Source organism: Octodon degus, unplaced genomic scaffold (genome assembly GCF_000260255.1).
Source record: "Octodon degus isolate 3935 unplaced genomic scaffold, OctDeg1.0 scaffold00010, whole genome shotgun sequence".
Lineage (NCBI taxonomy): Eukaryota > Metazoa > Chordata > Mammalia > Rodentia > Octodontidae > Octodon > Octodon degus.
Genome location: NW_004524586.1, coordinates 28837324 through 28857886, shown reverse-complemented (window position 1 = coordinate 28857886; position 20563 = coordinate 28837324). Strand labels below are relative to the sequence as shown.

The 20563-nt window shown below is 39.2% G+C and overlaps 1 protein-coding gene and 1 pseudogene across 12 annotated transcripts in view; one reads left to right on the top strand and one right to left on the bottom strand.

The window, feature by feature from the left end:
• Map7d2 (MAP7 domain containing 2) overlaps positions 1-20563 on the bottom strand; it is a 186321-nt gene that overhangs the window by 38027 nt on the left and 127731 nt on the right. For 3 of the 12 annotated variants that reach the window (XM_004625661.1, XM_023708831.1, XM_023708833.1), the window contains exons 3-6: positions 14832-14943; positions 11139-11249; positions 2771-2901; positions 824-957 (exon numbers count right to left, since the gene is read on the bottom strand). In XM_004625661.1, the coding sequence (XP_004625718.1) occupies positions 824-957; positions 2771-2901; positions 11139-11249; positions 14832-14943 (488 nt within the window). Of the gene's footprint in view, positions 1-823; positions 958-2770; positions 2926-8979; positions 9103-11138; positions 11250-13940; positions 14037-14831; positions 14944-20563 lie in introns of all 12 variants that reach the window. The other 9 variants (XM_004625660.1, XM_023708834.1, XM_023708836.1 and 6 more) reach the window with 5 other exon arrangements.
• LOC105741303 lies at positions 18037-18659 on the top strand (annotated as a pseudogene).

Sequence of the window (20563 nt, the reverse complement as noted above, 5' to 3'; positions counted from 1 at the left end):
CACACACACACACACACACACACACACACACAGGCTCAGAAATAAGATCACATTAGGCATTACTAACCACTAAGGCCTGGGCTTGACATGAAGATGTACCATCACTTAAATTCCTTCTTGGGTGACAAGGTACTATACTTCTAGAGGAAAGTCAGTGTTAGTGATATTCAACCCTCTCTATTCTCAATGGTAAGGATAAAGAGATTAGAAAAATAGGACAAAATATTAGTGAAAACATCCCAAAATGCTCTTGGGAGGCTGTAAACAGGTGGGTCACTATGAGTCCAATCTAGTAGTGAGACCCTGAACACCCTGCAGACCCTTCCCTAAAAAAAGAAATCATCTCAAGATATAATATTTAAATAAATATGTGAAAGACAAAGAGAAGATCAAAGTTAAAAGTGCAAATTAATTAAATTCTACTTCACTTCCTTACTACTCCCTCCCAGAGTGTGGAGATTACAGGTGTGTGACTAGCTTTGCCACTAGTAAAATATCTTAATGATTGAATATAATGGTCACAGAGCTATTGTAAATCTGCTTTATGTACATGGTATCATTTCCTAAGAAAAAAACTACTTGGTTTATTAAAAAGAAACATACTTCTGATCACATCTGACAGGTTATTGTCTATTACAGAGACAACAATGGCCCACCATTTACCCAAAAGATACACAGTCAATACCAGTATTTCTCCTGCTCCCCAGTTCTGGTTGGCAATGGCTTACAGGGTATCAGTAGTTACAATTTTGGATGGTATCAAGCTCACCAAATTAGCTCTCAATCGTGAGACAATAAATTTGTAAAAAGGAGAGATTCTTACTTGGATATCACAGGAGAAGATGACCTCTTAGGAATGACTCCAGGAAGCTCGCATCTTTTCAGTGGGGACCCAAGGCTCCCAGGGCTCCCAGTGGGAATAGTAATTATTCGTTGCCCCTTCTTCACTTTCTCTGTCTGTAGGGGAAGCAGAATAGGGTAGCCACAGCCCATGACTGGTACTAGTTCTACAATTTCTTAAAAAGTCTGACATGGAAGTGATGTACAGCTTTACCAGGGATCAATACAAAGCTATAATGCTTCATATAACAGGAAAATTTGTAGGGAGACACCATGAGGCCATCACATTTAGGGCGTCCAGTAAAAACAGTAACAATTTTCCAATTTACTCCATTCCTTGTTATATTACCAGAAACTAACAACAGAATTATATTATGGTTGTGGCCATAAAAGAACTGGAAAGAGTACAAAGACACCTGAACACTACAAAAAATTACATGTATGAAGGAATGTGGTTATAACATCCAAGACAGCAAGCTATGGATAGCATACTAGGCTATAATGGTGACTCTAACCCACTTATTTCTCTATCAGCAGAAGGGAGAAGGGAACAGACAAAAGTGTCTGGCCTATAGAAAGTTCTTCCACAAGATAAGTTCTCTTCATTCCCTAATACATTTCTCTGTAATAAATCCTCATTTGAATCTCACAGCCACAAAAATTTTAACCTCTTGCTACAATAATGTACTCTACAGAAAAAATCCAAGCGTTAGAAATATGCCTCTTTTAAGAATCTCAGGGCCTCAGCAAATATAAGTAGAAAGTATGTTACAGAATGCCCAACAGTGCTAGAGATAAAACTTGGTGTTAGAGTGCTTGCCTAGAATGAGTGAGGCTCTAGGTTTGATCCCCTTTCCACAAAAAAACCCAATAGTAATGTGGTAGTCTTAACATAAATTAACATACTTTTTATATCCTTTGCTTTAAAGGTAGAGCAGAGCTTAAGTTCCTTTCCCCTTGAGAGTAGATCTTAGTGATTTGGTTTTGAGAATAGCACGTTCCACAAGAGATAAGTTGGGTATAGAAGGTACCACAGTTTCCCTCTTGTGCTGTCTCTCGGATTGCTTGCCCTAAGAGAAGCCAGCTGACATGTTATGTGGATACTGAAGCAGCTTCACAGGGAATCCCATATACCAAGGAGCTGAGGCCTTCTGGTCTCAGTCATAAGACGAATGTTTCAGAAGAGGCCCAGTTCAGCTCTTAGATGCTGCAGGTCAGGGAGGTAGCTCAGTGGCGTAAGCACTTGCCTGGCAAGCACAACATCCTAAGTTTGAATCCTGGTACAAAAAAAAAGTTGCTGCAGCCCAGCCAGCATCTTGACTATATCCTCATGAGAAAGTCTGTACCAGATCCACCTAGCTAACACTCCAAATTTTAATCCGAAAACCCCAGGAGATAAAAATATTTGTTTTAAGTCAGCAAGGTTTAAAGTAATTCACTTTGTAGCAAATGATGGCATAAGTAGTGTGGTATACATAATTTCTAAATAAATACACAAAATTGGGGGTGCTTGTTCAACATGTATTTTACTGATGGTATTAGTAATGACATAAAAAATAGTTTAAGGCAAAAAAAATAGTTTAAGGCTACTATTATGGGTGGTGGTTGATCTAAAACTTCAGTTCTAGTTACTGAAGCAGGCAAGACTTGCCCAGAACCTGATATACCCAAAGAAGCAGAAAAGAGACTAGAAACACTCTATCTGGCTCATGTCATTTGGAGGGCAGAATATAACAATGACGTTATTAGGAAATTTCTAAAATCATCAAGATTTAAGGATATGCAAAGAGTTAAATTATTTGCAAAGGTAGGCAAAATTTTAAACTAAATATGCCCCTTGAGCAGTCACTGGAGACTGATAGAAACGTAGATACCAGGTCAAGTGCAGGAAGTAATCATAGTCCACAGAAGTGAGTGGGTTTAAACATACCGGTAAGGCCTCTGCTCCTATTGGTGTTCCTTTCTCAGCATCTCCCACACCAGATGTAAGTGTAGTCTTCTTCTTCTCGATGTTTCTTGTGGGAGAAGACTTGAAAGAAGATTTAAGGGAGCCAACAGGAGCTACATAAAGACAGGCATGGAATACTAGAGCGTTACAGTACAACAGCCAAAAAAGAGAGGAAGAGCAGATGGAAAAAGCAGGGAGGCAGGAAGCTGGAAATAACACATTTCTATTAAAAGTTAACACTGACAATCCATTCTCAAAATACTTTTTCTATTGTAGGATAGATCCTATCCTAAAAAGGCTCCCAGACTCAAGAGTCCAGTTCATTTCACAAGTTAAAAGTCTGTAATTTGGAGCCACACCGATCTTGCAGTCCCATCTAATAGTATGATCATTTTGGACAAGTCACTTAACTTCTCTAAATCTCAATTTGCTTATGCAATTAACATAGTTGACATGACTACTATCCTTGGAAAAGCTTTCTTACAAGGTTGGTCCTTGGCTGGTACCTTCAAACCTAAGATTTCAGGAAGGTTCCTGCTGTTAACTGGTGATAACTTATTAACTGTTTTTATACATAATATCATTAAGTCTCTGGAGTTTGCATGTGTGGCTTTCAGGGGATTCCTAACATGATCACCTCAGTAAAAACTCTGGATGCTGTCTCTAAAAAGAGTTCTAGGTTGTCACATGTATTGCCATAATACTTGCTGGGGGAACTAAACACATTCTGTGTGACTCATTAGGAGAGGACCCTTAAAAACTTATACCTAGTTTTCTTGCACTATTCCCCTTAGACTCCTTCCCTTTGCTACTTGTGTGTATCCTACCATAGTAAATCATAATCACGAGTACAGATATGCTGAGAATGGGGCTGGGGAGATAGCTCAGCAGACTAAGTGCCTGCTTGGCAAGCTCAAAGATCCAGGTCTGATCCCCAGTACCACATGCCATGCCAGCCCTGAGCTGAGCCAGTCACTAAAACCTGGCGTGGTGACTCAGGTCTGTAATCCCAACACTGGGAAAGCTGAAGTAGGAGGTTCACTATAAGTCTGAGCTGTGTAGCAGGAACTTGTACCAAATAAGTAAATAAAATACTTTTAAAAATTTGGTTTTTAAAAAGCAAATATTCTAAGTACTCCTTTCGCCTGGTGAATCATAAGACCTCAGAGAAGCCTAGAAAGCCTGAGAAAAATGATGTGAGAAGTGGGAATCAGTAGAACAACCCTGATTCACTGAAATGTGGTAAAAGAATTGCTTGGGAAGAGGCAGGATAAAGGGGCAAAGGATGACGAATGTATGCTGTGGGTGACTGTGGAATCACCCATGGTATGAACCAGCAGCCAATTATTATTTGTTGTAAGAGGTGAAAATTGCCTATAGAATCTGAAGATGACCACCAGATCAATTGGCTTGATGGATCCCCTGGCTGCAATGGATCATGTTAGTTAAAGAGAAGAAAATGTGCAGTTGAGGTACACCTTTGGGTTTGTTTGCTCCTCCAAGTGGAAGTGGGAGACAACCTTCTTGATCTTTGTTATCAGTAGGTGGGAGTAAGTCTCTGTAACTGGAGATTTTTATCTAATGGATAGTCTGGAAAAGGGAAGATGCAGCAATATTTTCTGTCATCCCTATTCTCACCTTTAAAGACCAAATAAATTTTTTTTTGGGGGGGAAGTATTGGGGTTTAAACCCAGGGGACTTTACACTGAATTACATCCCCAGGTCAGACAGATATACACAGCACTTTGGGATTTTAAAAATCAACGTATACAAATGTAGAACATATTTCCATGGGGCCCTACTCTTTGAAAACATCCTAGATAATGCTTCACCACAGGGCTTGTTCTCCAATGGGACTATTCAAGATCAGCTCCTCCTGGGCTCTTTATTTCTCATGCAGAGCCTGGGAGCATTACTACTTTGTGACCCTGTAAAAACCCGCAGGTTGGGAAAGGCTGGCAATATGACCTCTTCAGCTCCTCCTGACAAACTGTACTCCATTCCCTCTAGGGGATGTGTCATTGCTGTTGTCTTGTGTTTGATTTTCTAAAATAGTTTCTGTTTATAACAATAGACTGGGAACTTGATTCCACTCATCTTTTTTTTCCCACTCATCTTTTTCCCAGTACACACACCCCAGTAATTTGTTCAATGTAGGTATCATGAGGAAGGGACTGAAGTTTTTAGACTGCTGACTGGATAACTGACCAAGAAAAAAAATGATTAAAGGTGATATATGTTCAGGTCACCTTCAATTTACTGGCCAGAACTGTGGAGGGTGTAAGTTAAAAAAATGATTCATAAACAACAAAGGAAGCCACTTGACTACCTAAAATAGACCCTTATGGATTCTGTCCTAATGCCTAAAACATGGTTTCTTTTTGATTAAGTTTGATTAAAAAAAAAGTCTTTTGTAGCCAGATGTGGTGGTGCACGCCTATAATCCTAGAACTTTGGGAATCTGAGGCAGGAGATTTGCAAGTTTGAGTCCAGCCTTGGCAATTTTGAAATTTACTAAGATCCTATCTCAAAATAAAACATAAAAGGCTGGGGAGATAGCTCAGTGTGAAGGTCTTGGAGTCAAGCCCAAGTAACCGTCCCCTCCAAAAAAAAAAACATTGCAAAAATGAATTTATCTTTAAGGGTGAGAGTAGGGATGATTGAGAAAATGTAAAATTTTATTTGCTGAATAGGACAGGAAGAAATATATTAAACTCAAGCACTGGGGGATGTGGGCTGCTGCACAGGGAACACTGTTATAAGGACCTTTGTTACCTTCTTCCAGAAGGAAAACTCCCTGAGCTATCTTTATTAGTTGCTATGAGTATTGATAGCTGAACCTAGATGGTACATAACAGCACAACTCAGCACAAGTCGGTCAGTTCCTGCAGGGTCTTTGCAAAACACCTCTAGATGGCATCCATACTTGCTAGGTGCATGGACTGGTTTGGGATTGACCACCTCAGGCTGCATTTCTGGAACCAAACTCTGAACCAAATTAACACTGGACTGAGTAATATGGAGTAAGAGATGAAACAGTGGAAGGCTACCAGAGAGGTCACCTGCCCAGAAGCATATTAGCTCAATGTGCCCTAACATCATCACCTTTGGGTCTCCAGGGAACCATGGGAACCCTAGGGAATTGTACTTTTGTGTGTGCTCTCACTATAATGATATTACCTTAGCCCTGGAAGATGTTCCAGTCACCTTCAATTACTGACCAGAACTGTGTAGGGCATAGGTTAAAAAATGATTCATAAAGAACAAAGGAAACTACTTGACTAACTAAAATAGACCCTTAAGGTTAGTGGGATTTGCTTTAACTACTAAGTCCAGGATTCCTAAAAAGCATGGAAACAGTATGATATGTTGGTCTTGTCCTGTTGTTTGGGGTCTTACTGGTAATTCTTATGTAAACAAAATTTGGCAATAAATCATGGGGGTGAACTATGCAGGAAAAGTATTATAAATAGGAAATGTCACTGCTGTCTTTGGGAAGTCCTATGTATAAGCCTGGCCCTTGGCAAGCATCTGGAGACTTCAATTTTGGCAGGGTTGCCATCATTAACTGACAAATGACTCATTGTGCCTAGACTGCCTAAACTATAAAAATAAAATGGTGTGTACTGGACACCTGCTTTCATCCTGCAAGTCTGGATTTGGGGTATGTGCTCAGTGAGGGTTGCTCATGACCAGACCCCAGTAAAACCCCCTGGTACTGAGTCTCTAATGAGTTTTCCTGTTTGGCAACATTTAATATATGTTGTCATACTTCACTGTTAGAGGAAATGAATTTCAAGTGGCACCACTAGAGAGAATTCTGGAAGCTTGAGACTCATCTTCCTTGCACTTCATCCCTTTATTTTGCTGTCTATCCCTTCACTGTAGTAAGTCAGAGATGATGGGGGCTGGGGAGATAGCTCAGTAGAATAAGTGCCTGCCTGGCAAGCGTAAGGCCCTGAGTTCAATCCCCAGTACTGCCAAAAAAAAAAAAAATGGGGCCAGGGAGATGGCTCAGTGGAATACACACTTCCCTGGCAAGCGCAAGGGCCTCAGTTCAATTCCCAATTTGGCCAAATAATAATAATAGTAATAATAATGATAATGATAATAATAATAATAAGTAGTAGTAGTAGTAGTAGTAGTAGTAGTAGTAGTAGTCAGAGGTGAGTGTGCCTAGATGCCAAGTTCTTTTAGTAAATCACAGATCCTGTACTTGGCTTTAGGAATCTATGAAACATTCCTCATTCTAAAAAAATGGGGGTACTTATTTGCCAAAATTTTTTATCTGAGACAGAATATATGACCAAATTATCCTTTAAAAATATGCCCGAGTATTTTTAGTATACTCACAAGGTTGTACAACGATAACCACAGTCGAATTCCAAAACATCTTTAATTCCAAACCCCAAGAGAAACCTTTATTCACTAAGCAGCCCTCTGTCTTTTTTTCTTCTGCTAGGCTTGATAACCATTAATCTTTTTATTTCTACAAATGTGCCTATTACGAACATTTAACATAAGTGTAATCATAATTTATAGTTTTTGTATGTATCTTCCTTAACTTAGCATATTTTTGAGGTGCATCAATCTTGCAGCAGTGTTAGTACTCTATTCCTTTTCATAGCTAAATAATATTCAACTTTACAGATATACCATATTTTGTTTATCCTCTCACCAGGTGAGCGACATTTGAACTATTTTCATTTTGCAGCTACTATGAATAATGTTCCAAAAGACATTTGTGTGAACAAATATTTTTAGTTTCTTTGGTTCTAAGTAAGCCGAGCCATATAACTCCATACTTAACATTTTTAAGGAACTCCCAGCCTTTATTTCAGAAAGATGCTGTATTTTACATTCCTATCAGCAATGTGATTGGTTCAGTTTCTACATATCTTCAACCAACATATATTATTTTCCCCTCTTAAATAGTTTTAGGGGCCAGGGAGATGGCTCAGTGGAATAAGCACTTCCCTGGCAAGCACAAGGGCCTGAGTTCAATTCTTGGTTCAGCCAAAAAAAAAACAAAACAAGTTTTAGCTATTTAGTGGGTGGGAAATAGTAGCCCATTGTGATTTTGAGTTGTAGTTCCCTAGTGAGTAGTGACAACGAACATCCTGTGCCATGATTATTAGCTTCTTCTGCATTTTCTTTATAGAAATATAACTATTTCAAAACAGCTACCACTAGGTAGACATTTTATGTCATTTATTGGTTATTTCATGACTACCGTATATTTTTCTGTAACTTAGGAATGGAAACCAGATGTGTTGCTCATCTGCAAGTAAAAGACCATCAAGCCTCATTAACTTTGATATGATGATTTGATCTGATCTGGCTAAAGAAGGGCTTTCATAGTCTAGTCCAATGTTTGTCAGACTTTAATATGCAGGTCAGGTACAGCCTGAGGACTGACCATCTTACAAAGCTCCCAAGTGATGCTACTCTGTGCCAGTCATTGTGCTATCTCTTTACACCATTATCTCATTTAATCCTCATGACAAGGGCCGGCCAAATAGCTCAGCGGATTAAACTGCCTGCTTAGGCAGACGCAGGGGCTTGGAGTTAGGGCTGGGAGTTTAATTCCCAGGCCTGCTGCGCCAGCCCCGCCCCCAGGGCACACTGAGATGGCCATTGAAACTGGGTGTGGTGGTGTGCACCTGTAATCCCAGCTCCTGGGAGGCTATAAAACAGGAGGATCACTATGAGTCTGACCTAGGCAGTGAGACCCTGTACACCCTGTCCTAAATACCAAAAAAAAAAAAAAAATCCTCATGATAATTTAAAATAACTCCATTTTATAGATGAGCAGACAGGATTAAGAAAATTAATTAGCTTAAAATGGTAATAGCTAGTAAATACTAGGGCTGGTTATGGGAACCAAGATACTGTGATCAACATACTACTTTGCCAAACCATCTCTCAATAAGTCTATTAACCACCACAGTTCATCAAGCAGGTTTTCTCTAATATTCATGTTCTCAGTAGTTACAAAATTTACTTGCCTCTGTGAAACTTAAATATAGCAACAGCAAAAAATTGGTTGACTAAAATTGTTATCAACCACGGAAAACACTTCACAAAGCCATAAAATGGGAAGCAAAATACCAAACTTCAGGAATAAATCCCAGGCTGACCAATGCCACTTCAGGGCTTTTTCTCAGTGTTACCAGCTTGGCCTCTTTTACCTGAGTAATTGGCCTGCTCAGAGAATATGAATGTACTTCCGCTTCTGTCTAGAGAAACCTGTGAGGGTATCAACAGTAGCATAACAAGAAAGCTTTCCATGGGACTAAGGTGTGCGTGATGAGCTGAGGGATGGAATTAAATGAAAAGTTTAAAAAGCAAAATTAAAAGAATACCAAATAAAATGCTTAAACAACACAGTACGTGATGTAAATTAAATTCTGGATGACAGAACAAATATGGAAGATAAAAATATTCTAACAAAAATGCTTTTGTAGTTTGTTATCTTAAGGTGAAACAAATAATGGGTCATTCAGAGTTTGGGGGTATGTATTAATTCTTTTGGGATGTCAAAATTCATTCAGTATGTTATTATATATAGTTACCTCCATCGTGCAAGAATTAGCCCACCTCCCAAGATACTAGTATGGACTCATTTATTTACCAATTAGATTGAACATTGAAAAAAAGGTTTGTACCTATAAAATATTCATGTTAGGTTCTCTGTTAAGAAATAGTTCGTAACATTGCTTTTTGTAAATAAAATGCTATCATATAGTAGTTTAAAATGGGTTCTTCATACTTTTCCTTGTAAATAAGGGAAAATAAACACAAAAATAATAACATGCAACTGATTATCAGCCTCCATGGAAGATAACAAGATTTATAATCTAAAATTAAATGACCCAAATATTTTTTATGTTTTTGATGGTTTAGGAACATATTTATATAGCAACAAACACAAAGAATTATTTCCTATTCTCTGGGTGTGTGTTGACTATGAAATAGTTTGGGGATTAAATTTTTGCAATTTATAATCTATAAGAAGATAATTCAGTTGTGAAGAATAAATAATAAAATACTTTAATGTTTATGTGTTAAACAATGCAAAAATGAATTTAACATCAATCTGGAACCATAAGAATAAATGGAAACATATGGAATGCACTCACTAGTGGAACAGCTACCTAAAGATGGTGTAGGTGTTTTCTCACCCAACTCTTATTCCTTTTATGTTCCTGGAGTTTTCCTATAAACTGCATCAGAAGTCAACAGCGTTTGGACACAGGGATTCTGACACAAATGTCATGCTTCTGGGATAGAAAGGGAAGTCAATGCCAGCAAACAACAACTAGGAAGGAACACCAGCCTCTTCCAGGTCACAAACATTCTCCTATTCACCCCTCGGGGATAGCCTAACATGCTATATATTTCACTGGCACCTGGCTCCGTCAGTGATTCAATGATGCTTTAAAATAGACATTTGTCATGTTGAGAGCCCTCCCTTCCTTAACCTCCATACTGTGAAAGGTATAAATTCAGGATTCTAATGACTCATCTAAGCCTCCGTTAAAATATGGATGGCATTACATCTATGCAGGTTCTAGAACTGGCATGTGTCCTATATGTCACCTTCCAACTCAAAACTACACCTGAAAAGACTGCTCTCCTTTTCCTCTTTTAGGGGTCTCATATTACCTCTGTGCTTCTGTCTTCATCTATGAAGTGGGCAGGTCTACAAACAATGCAGGACTATAAAACCCCATTTTTTACATCATAGGAAGTCTCCCAGGTAACTGTGATTCATCAATTCTGCTCCTTCGGGCTAATCAACTGCATCTTATCACTAACCAGGCAGATACTTCCTTTTAACTCCTATATATATGCTGTGAAAAGTCAGTTTCTTTCAGACTGGAAGAGTATCAAGTTTTGGCCCTATTCAACAACAACCTGGATCTAGGGTAGTGGTGGCAAACCTATGGCGTTTGCCACAGCGGGCTATCTGTATCACTGAAAGCTCTAAAAGGTTCACCACTAATGATCTAGGGTAATGCCACTCTCCACAGTCCCATTAGTAATGCCCTAGGTGCCGACATTCAGACCACAAGGACAATAGTGGTATTTGCAGAAAGCTTAAAAAGTGGCTCTTGCAAAGGCCAATGTTAAAATGCCAACACTGGGGGCCTGCCCAGTAGCTCAGTTCTTTAAGTGGCTGCTTCAACAAAGCTGTCAGGCTCAGGCTGCTGTGGTTCGATCTCCACAACTCAAGCCAGCCAAACCTGCCCTGAGGGCATTCGGAGCAAAAAAATAAATAAATAAAATAAAATGCCAACACCAGGAAAAAGCACACCGGAAAGATCAACTGTACACATTCACTTGCCTCGGTCTGGCGAATAGGACATAGCCACGGTAGATGAAGACAGGTGCTTACTCATGGGAGGCTCCGGCTGCTTTGGCAAATTCATGGTTGATGTAGAAAGTTTGTCAGATGCTGCAGAGAAATGCATTAAAGACACTGGTATTCAAGCACTATAGACCAAGAAACACACATCTTAAAGTCCCTTTCTGGTCCTCATCCACACACCTCTTACACCACTGTGGCACAGTGCACTGCTTCCATCATTTTGGTATAGCATTATCCTAATCTAGAAATGTCCAGGATATAGCAGTCACTGGGCTGAAATGTTTTCATTGTGTTTTTCTTTTAAACTTGAAATGTTCAACCTTATTCAAATGTTCAACTAAAGTCATGCTCATTCCATATAATTTTCTTGTTTCCAAGGATTTTTAAAAGTATTAATACTACACAAAACCAAAAACCAACCTGGATCCAGAGAGACAAATCCCTACTGAAAACACTCTATGGTCTGACTGAAGTTGCATGTAGTGAAACTGAATCCTGAAGGTTAACTGTAGCTCATGTTGGAGAAAAATGTAATTTTTTTTTGGTGGAACCAGGGATTGAACTTAGGCCCTTGTGCTTGCCAGGCAAGCACTTAGTCTACTGAGCTATCTCCCCAGCCCCCTTTTTCTTTGCTGTATTTATTTTTTATCTTATCGAGACAGGGTTTCACTATGCAGTTCAGGCTGGCCTTAAACTCACTTTGTAGTCCAGGCTGTCTTCAAACTCACAGATTCTTCTGTCTCAGCACCCCCACCCTGTGCTGGGATTACAGATGTGTGCTACCCATGCCCAGATCAAAAATGAAATTGGTAAAGCAAGGAGCTATATTTAAAATGTTTTAGCAGCTGATTTTCTTATTCTTATTAAGAGATGGAGTCAAAGTGGCCCTTTCACAAATGCTTTAGTATGTTATAGTTAAGATTTTAACATGTGACTCTATGTTTCATGTGCTCTTACTCCAGTCTTTATTTCAAACTGGTCTCTAAGTCATGATGGCCAAAATAAGGACACAAACTTACCAGTGAGGTTTTCAAAAGGTAACTCTTCTGCCCAAATTGTTTTCAAATGAGAGAACTACCATGTCTGACAATTCCTGCTGACCAAGTGACAATCTTAAAGCTGAATTCAAAGTCTAATAAATTTGGGTTAGGGATATATAAAATATTTAAACTTAAAATGATGTAAGGAAAGGCCACTGCCCACGCTATAGGTAATAACTTGTGCAGCAAAATCTGTGCACCAATAAATATATTCTTTGTCAAAGGAATGCCAGAAACCAAGGATATTTATTTCTACTGCAAAAACATTATATATTTTTTTGAATTTAGGACAGGGTGTACAGGGTCTCACTACATAGATCGGACTCATAGTGATTCTCCTGTTTTCAGCCTCCCAAGTGCTGGGACTACAGGCGCGTGTCACCACGGTACACTAGGGATTGAATCCTGGCCGCTGAGCTCTGCCAAAGCAGGCACTTTAGTCCGCTGAATTATCAGGCCAGCCCTACAGTATTTCATACTGCTGGTAAATGTCGCATCTCCTTTTTATCTTGTTTTATTTTTTCCAGCCAGAGATGGGTTGAATTTTTTTTTTTCTTTTTTTACTTTGACCTAGTATTTATTTTTTCCATAATTTTATTGAGAAACAAATAGCAATGAGACAGTTTCAAACCAAAATGGTAGGATAGTTTCAATAATTAATACATTGCATACATTCTTCCTAGTGGTTAATTGCTGTACAAGATGTGGACATGATATCCTATTTACAAACATTATTAGAACAAATCCCTCTATTCATTAAGAGAATGTAACTATATATCTATCCTAACCATTTTGAATACACAGATACAAAATGGACATTCATCTGTATCCATTTTTTGTTAAGTTCTGTTATTTGAATATTATAGGTGTGTTAACTCAGCAAAATATTTTAAAAGAGTCCAGTAGTCCATAATAGTATTGGGTCTTCTGCTTGACTGGCAATGTCAGAAATTGTTGACCTGAGTCCCCTACAGCTCAACATAACAGCATGGCTTTACTAAATGCAAAAGGATTTTTTTTTTTTTGCTCCGAATACCTTCAGGGCAGGTTTGGCTGGCTTGAGTTGTGGGGATTGAACCACAGCAACCTGAGCCTGACAGCTTTGTTGAAGCAGCCACTTAAAGAACTGAGCTAAGGGGCAGGCCCCCTGGGTTGAATTTCTATAGTTACTATCAAGTGGGAAAATTTTTCTAGTTTTATTCTTGATCTAGACCATAAACTTTTTCCAAGTTTGTGTCCGCAACAGCATTTTGAGTAATGAAATCAAGCAGAAAGATAAGTTATCTCATTATATGAATTTCCAGTGTTAGTGCTGATAAATTCCTTACCACTTCCTCTCAAGCATTTCTCCCAGAATCCAACCACATTGACACTAAGCCCAAGTATTCCATTTAGAACTTTATATGACTTTTTTCCAGAAATGTTTGGAATTCTCTTCAAGTTAATGTCAAAAATAGATGATTGATGAGATTGCAGAAAATCCACATGCACAAAAGCATTATAGTGAGCTGAGGATGAAATGTCTCCAGAACACTAAGATATAAGGCATGCAGAGCTGCATGATGACAGAGGAACAAAGAAATATGATCATGTCTCTCACATCTCTAGAAAAAAAATGTTGTAACAGGTCAGACTAAGAAATCAATTGTAAAAAGTGCTTGAAACAGACATGGTGATGGTGGAAGGTGTTTAAAACAATTATCACAAAATGCTATGGCACGGTGATACTCAGATATACCATTGGTGGACTCGGCAGCGGCGGAAGTGGTCCCTGCATCCGGAGGGAGGGTGCTGGCTGCTAAACCTAGTGGGGGTGGGGTATTTTCTGATTCACCTACACAGTAAAAAATCAGAGCAAAGAGAGGGAAAAGAAAAAAGTCCCAATTTGTTATTGTATTTGAGTTTCTACTTAGGAAATTAGTAAAGTAACAAATGGATTGTTGGCTTCTCAATAAAGGAATGAATAAAGCATGTTCATTGCTAAAAGGGTAAAAGCACAATACAGCAAAGTCAAGAAACTATACGTCTGCTCTCAGAAAGGGCTACTATGCAACTCCTTCCTTAACAGAATGGTGAGAACTGAAGTGACACTGAAACATAGTGTGACACTGAAAAGAGAGAAAGTCATCCTGAGACTAACAATCCACTTATTAAACATTTGAAAATTTAAAGATGAGTGCAAACTCGATAATGAAACAAGTCACCTTGAAACAAAATCAAAAGAGCAACAAAAATAGTCCTTCTTAGAAAATAACAACTGCCTTTCCCAATCACAGTCATGTCTGGAGCAGTGACTGAGCCTCCTGCCTTTCCCCTCACCTGAAATCAGATTATGCTGGACCTGCCCACTGAGTCCAGCTAACAAGGTTCTGCATTAATTTTCTTTGCTCTTTTTTTCCCTCTTAGTCAAAGCTCAGTTATATCAACTGCTGCCTGGTAGGGAGAAGACTACACAGCTCCCCTTCACGGGAAGTATGCAGACAGGATGCTTGGCAGTTTCAAACATCACATCTGAGAAGGGTACCTATAAGGCTGTGCACAGCATCCCCCAGATCCTCCAGATACCAGTTATGCCTATGACCGCCCCCACACCCCTGGACCCTGCAAGGAAGGACAGCCCTTTACTCACCATCACGTCCTCCAGGCCCTGCAGCCAGTGATGCTCCCCAGAAACCCTTCTTTTTCAGCTCCAGCTGCTGTGTGCGTTCCAGGGACTTGCGCATCATGGCCTCTAACCGTTCCTGCCAGGTTCACATAAAGCGTTTGTGTCAACAGAGAATGCAATCCATTACCCAGCTCCACTGCACTGCTGCCTTGGTGCTCTGTGGGTGAGTCACCAAATGGGGCTTTCTGGGCTCAGCATCCCAAACCCAGGTGCTCTCTGCCACACCAGCCGGGTTCTTGGTGGGTGGAGAGTAAACACTGCAGCTAGGCTAGCACTGGCTCTGCTCTCCAACCAAACACTGCATCCTGCCCCCCCAGGGAGAAGCTGCTGCTGTGCCAGCCCTTGATTTGTTTAAGAATAATGCCCAACAAGCATTAACTCCTTGAGGCCTGTCTCAAGCCCATTTTGCTCTGTCCAGTTACAGGATTGGAATTTGGTTCCACAAACAACTGCAGTCTAATTTTAAAGATAAAATATTCTGCTTTGAGAAAATTTAAATAAATTTGTAATTTGAGTTTCTGTATCCTTAAATATAGCTTTTTAGGGTGCTATATAGCTTTGAGAGGTATTTTGCAAAACCCCATTTTTATCTTAAAATTTCTTAAAGGAGAATCAATTGTTCTACATTAAAACACTTTTCTACTAATAGTACTCTAGGGATAATACTGCGCAGTTCAACACTTAAAAGAGACAATAACACAGATGCTTCCGGCCACAAAATAAAACATCCAGGCATTCCCAGAGTTAGGGAGGTTTGGGGTGGGGGAAGGAATAAGCAATTTTAACCAGAAAAAGAAAAATAACCAGCAAGCTTATTTCTTAAGAGAGAAGCATGCTCCTGTAATAAGCAAGCTTACTTTCATAAAGCTGTCCTTGACACTGGAGTGAGGACAGTAATTCTGTATGCCTTACCACCTCAATGACATTGCAAATACTAGTTCCTCTCCCTGCATTGGCCGAAGAAGGACCAAAACACATCTAATCCTCATTAAACCCTATTTGGAGGTGTTCTGGGAACTGGGCTAAATGTTTTCTGACTCTGTATCACAGATACATGTTATTTTTCACTGTCTAATAAAACAGAACCACATAAAAATAAACTTAGGACCACACAACTTGAATAACCATGACTTAAGCATCAGGAAAGGGCTTTCACTTACTAGAAACACATAATGGCCACTTAGCAAGTACCTGGATTTACCCTTTTGTCTACACCAGAGAGATGAGATTTTTCTTCTACAAATCTCAGCCTTCTCTGTGTAATTGCTCTCTGAATAACTTTGCTAACATTTGCTAAGAAATTCTCCCGGGACCTTTGTGCAGAGAGGTTTTTTTTTTGTTTTTTTTTTTTTGTACAGGAGATTGAACTCAGGACCTAGTGCTTGCCAGGCAGGTACTTAGGCCATTGAGCCATCTCCCCAGCTGAAGGGGGATTTTTTCCCTCTTGAAAGACTCAGATTTGTACTTGCTATAAATTATGGTTTAGTTTTCGGCCAGCAAATCAACAATCATGAGTATGCATTTCCTGCCTGTCCCATCTTCATGACTCCAGTCATTAAATTCTGATACCAAATACTGGTGGTCTGCCAGACAAAAACTAGGGCTTGAAGGGAATAGATCTACTCTATGATTTGATTGCAGAAATTAGGGTCAGATGGTATGGGCTAAATGGTATTTCCTTGTATGGATTTTGATAGGTTCTGGCTCAAGGATGAATTGCTGAATCATTATGGTATTGGTCTAACATGGCTGAAGCCCCAAAACAACAGCTTATCTTCCCAATGACTACTTTCCAGTCTTCTCCCCTCAGCCCTGAATACAACTTCTTTTAAGCCCCCAATAAAAGAAAAAACCCAATAGGCTCCTTATGGTTTGGGCTAAATGGTATTTCCTTGTATGGATTTTGATAGGTTCTGGCTCAAGGATGAATTGCTGAATCATTATGGTATTGGTCTAACATGGCTGAAGCCCCAAAACAACAGCTTATCTTCCCAATGACTACTTTCCAGTCTTCTCCCCTCATCCCTGAATACAACTTCCTTTAAGCCCCCAATAAAATAAAAAACCCAATAGGCTCCTTATGGCCACTGAATCAGCCCCTCAAACTCTACCCCTGGCAAAAATCCATATAACCCCTGCTTCATTGGTCTCAGGTTAGAGGATCCCTGCCATTTCCTGCCTTCCTCTGTCTGTCCTCATTAAAGGGCCTTTTTTCCTTTTGTCTCTTTGCTGTACCAGAAAACCTAATAGATTTAACATAAAATATTTAACCAATGTCCTAATTTAAGTATTGGAATATTTCACCCTACGATGAATTTTAGTTTGGGGTGGTTTGAGAACAGAATAGAGGATGCAGAAACAATCCCAAGAAATTCAATTATTTGATCTTTGACAAAGGGGCTAAAAACACACTGGAGGAAAGACAGCCTCTTTATGGTGCTAAAAAACTGGCTATCCACACACAGAAAATTAAATCTATACACATAGCTCTAATCATGTGCTAAACTAAAATCAAAATGGATCAAAGAACTAAATGTTAAAAGAGAAACACTTAACCAGTTCAAAGATAAAACAAGTAACTCTTGAAATCACAGGCATAGGTAAGGTCTTTCTGAACACAACCACAATAAACAGGAAACAGTACCAAGAATCAACAAATGGAATCATACTGAATTAAAAAGCTTCTATGGGCTGGAGAGATAGCCTGAGGGTCTAACCGTCTGCCTGGCAAGCACAATGACCCAGGTTCAAACCCTGGTACCACATGCTGTGCCTGCCCTGGGCACTGAGCCAGACACTAAAACTGGGTGTGGTGGCACATGCCTGTAATTCCAGCGCTGGGAAGGCTGAGACAGGAGGATCAATAAAAATCAGAGCTACATAATGAGACCCTGTAAACAGAAGGTTAAAGTAATAAAAAAAAAAAAGTAAAAGGCTGTGTTCAGTAAAAGAAATAACAACAAAGTGAAAAGAAAACCTAGAGTGGGAAACAGTTTACCAGCTACTCTTTAGGCAGAGGATTAATGTCTACAATATATAAAGGACTAAAAAACTAGAACCCCCCCAAAAATAAAGACGGACAAATGAGGTGCTTCGCTGCATTCGGAAGGTGCCCAATCTCAGAGTGGCCTAAGGTGTGAGACACAGGGCCTTGTTGCCCTACGTGATCCCAGCTTTAGGGATCCTGAGGGCCCAGCAGAAGCACAGCCTCTTCAACTTGACCTACAACTACAGGGCCCTGGAGACTCACATTAATGTCCAGATCATGCAGCTGTACCACAGCAAGCACCATGCAGTCTATGTGAACAAGTTGAAGACCACCATGAAGTACCAGAAGGCACTGGCCAAGGGAGATGTTACAACTCATGTAGCACTTCAGCCTGCCCTGAGGTTCAGTGGTGGAGGTCGTATCAATCACAGCATTTTCTGGACGAACCTCAGCCTTAATGGTGATGGAGAAACAGAAGGGGAACTGCTGGAAGCCATCAAGCATGACTTTGGTTCCTTTGATAAGTTTAAGGAGAAGCTGACAGCTGTGTCTGTTGGTGTCCAAGGCTCTAAGTGGGGCTGGCTTGGTTTCAATAAAGAGCAGGGGTGCTTACCGATTGCAGCCTGTTCTAACGAGGATCCACTTTATGGAACAACAGGTCTTATTCCACTTCTGGGGACTGATGTATGGGACATGTTTATTACCTTCAGTATAAAAATGTTTGACCTGATTATTTAAAACCTATTTGGAATGTAATCAACTGGGAGAATGTAACTGAAAGATATATGGCTTGCAAAAAGTAAATCATTAGCATTATCAGTATACTGAATGTAAAGCTCTTTTTGACTATGATGACTATTTTTGTAATAGTCTAGAGTGCTGAAATGCAATAGTAAGCTGCTATATTATAGAATTTATTGATGTTGCTTACTCAACATGTTTGATAATTTAATGTTATGAATGATTTCTCTTTCAAATTTTGTAATTAAGAAACTTTGAAAATAGTACTTCATGTGATTTAATCTTGATTAAACTTTTTTTTTAGAGAGTTACAGTTGCTAGTTGTTGTATCATTATAAAAATCTTCAAACTATTCCAGATAGTTTTGAGGTCTGTAAAAAAGCCTTTGTAATCGAGTTGTTATAGTTACAGAAAATCTAATCTTTCCCCAGTTGCTTAACAATAAAATAGAAAGCTGAGCATTTCACTTTTCTATTGAAAAGTGCTGTTTTTGTATGTAATTTTTTGTCTAGTGGGACTTCTGGGAGATACCACCCAGTAGGCCTCAATGTGGTCACATGGCCACATGGTTAATGCCATTTTATTATTCAAAAACATGAAACTTGTGGCTGGGTTTATAGCTCACTGGCAGAGCTCTTACTTGCTACACACCAAGCTTTGGGATTGATCCTCAACACTAGATAAATAAACCTTTCTAAAAAAAACCCATGCTACTTGATTATTAATTGAAAATTGCTTTGTTATAAGGAGATAATTATGCATTTAGGGTTTTCTGGAGGCAGAAATACAAAAATTTCATATGAATTTTGTCCTTAAAAATAGAAATATGTATCACATAAAAATGCTCAAGAAGGACAAATAAGGGCTTGGTGATTACCAATATCAGCAGTGGGGACTGAGCTACAGGGCATTCTGTTGGGCACTTCTATTCTGAGAGCCATTACTGTTATCCCTCCCTCATGGAAACTGGGCTTGGGTCACATACTCCTTTCCCAGTACAGGCAGGTATCTGTCTCTGGACAAGGTCAGCAGTATGTCTATCTCAGAACATTTATTTTCAAAGATATATTCTTGATCTATTCTGTTCTTTGTCATTTTTTTTTCTTTTTTAAAAGCCACTACAGAAGCTTTATATTATTTTTAAATAAAGAAAAATGATGCCTATAATACAGAACAAAACAACCCCCCCAAACAAGAAAGGGCAAGTGAAATGAACAGAAGAAAGAAAAATGGCCAACAAATACATGAAGAAAGCTTAACATCACTGGCAATTAGAGAAAAGCAAATTAAAACAATACAGAGATTCCATCTTACCCCAGAAAAAAATGGCCATCATCAAGAAATCAAATAACATGCTGGTTAGACTGCAGGGGAAAAAGCAATCCTTCTATATTGTTAGTGAGAATTTAAACTAGTACAACTACTCTAGAAATAAATATGGAGAATCCTAAAAATAGTAAAATTAGAAATTCTATTCAACTCGGCTACTTCCCTTCTAGGTAACTTCTTGAAAGAATTAATGTCATCATGTTACAGCAATAGATGCATACCCATGTTTATAGCAAGACAACTCACAATAGCTAAATCTTGGAAGTGGACTATATGTTGATTAGCAGATAAATGGGTAAAGCAAATGTGGTATTTATACACATTTGAGTGCCACTCTGCCATAAGCTTGAGTCATTTGTGGGAAATGGATGTACCTTGAGACCATAATGTTAAATGAAATAAATAAAAAATGTAAGCTTAAATAATGCATGGCTTCTCATATATGAGAAATCTAAATTATAAATAAAGAGCAAAATAAAAAATAATACAAAGTAGGGAGACAGACCTTTCTTGGATGGGAAGGGGATCAAGAGATAGAGGGAGGGCTGGTGAGATGGCTCAGTGGTCTAAAGCACCTACTTAGAACAAGCTTAGCAAAGCACAGGGACCATGGTTCAATCCCCCAGCACCACATGCC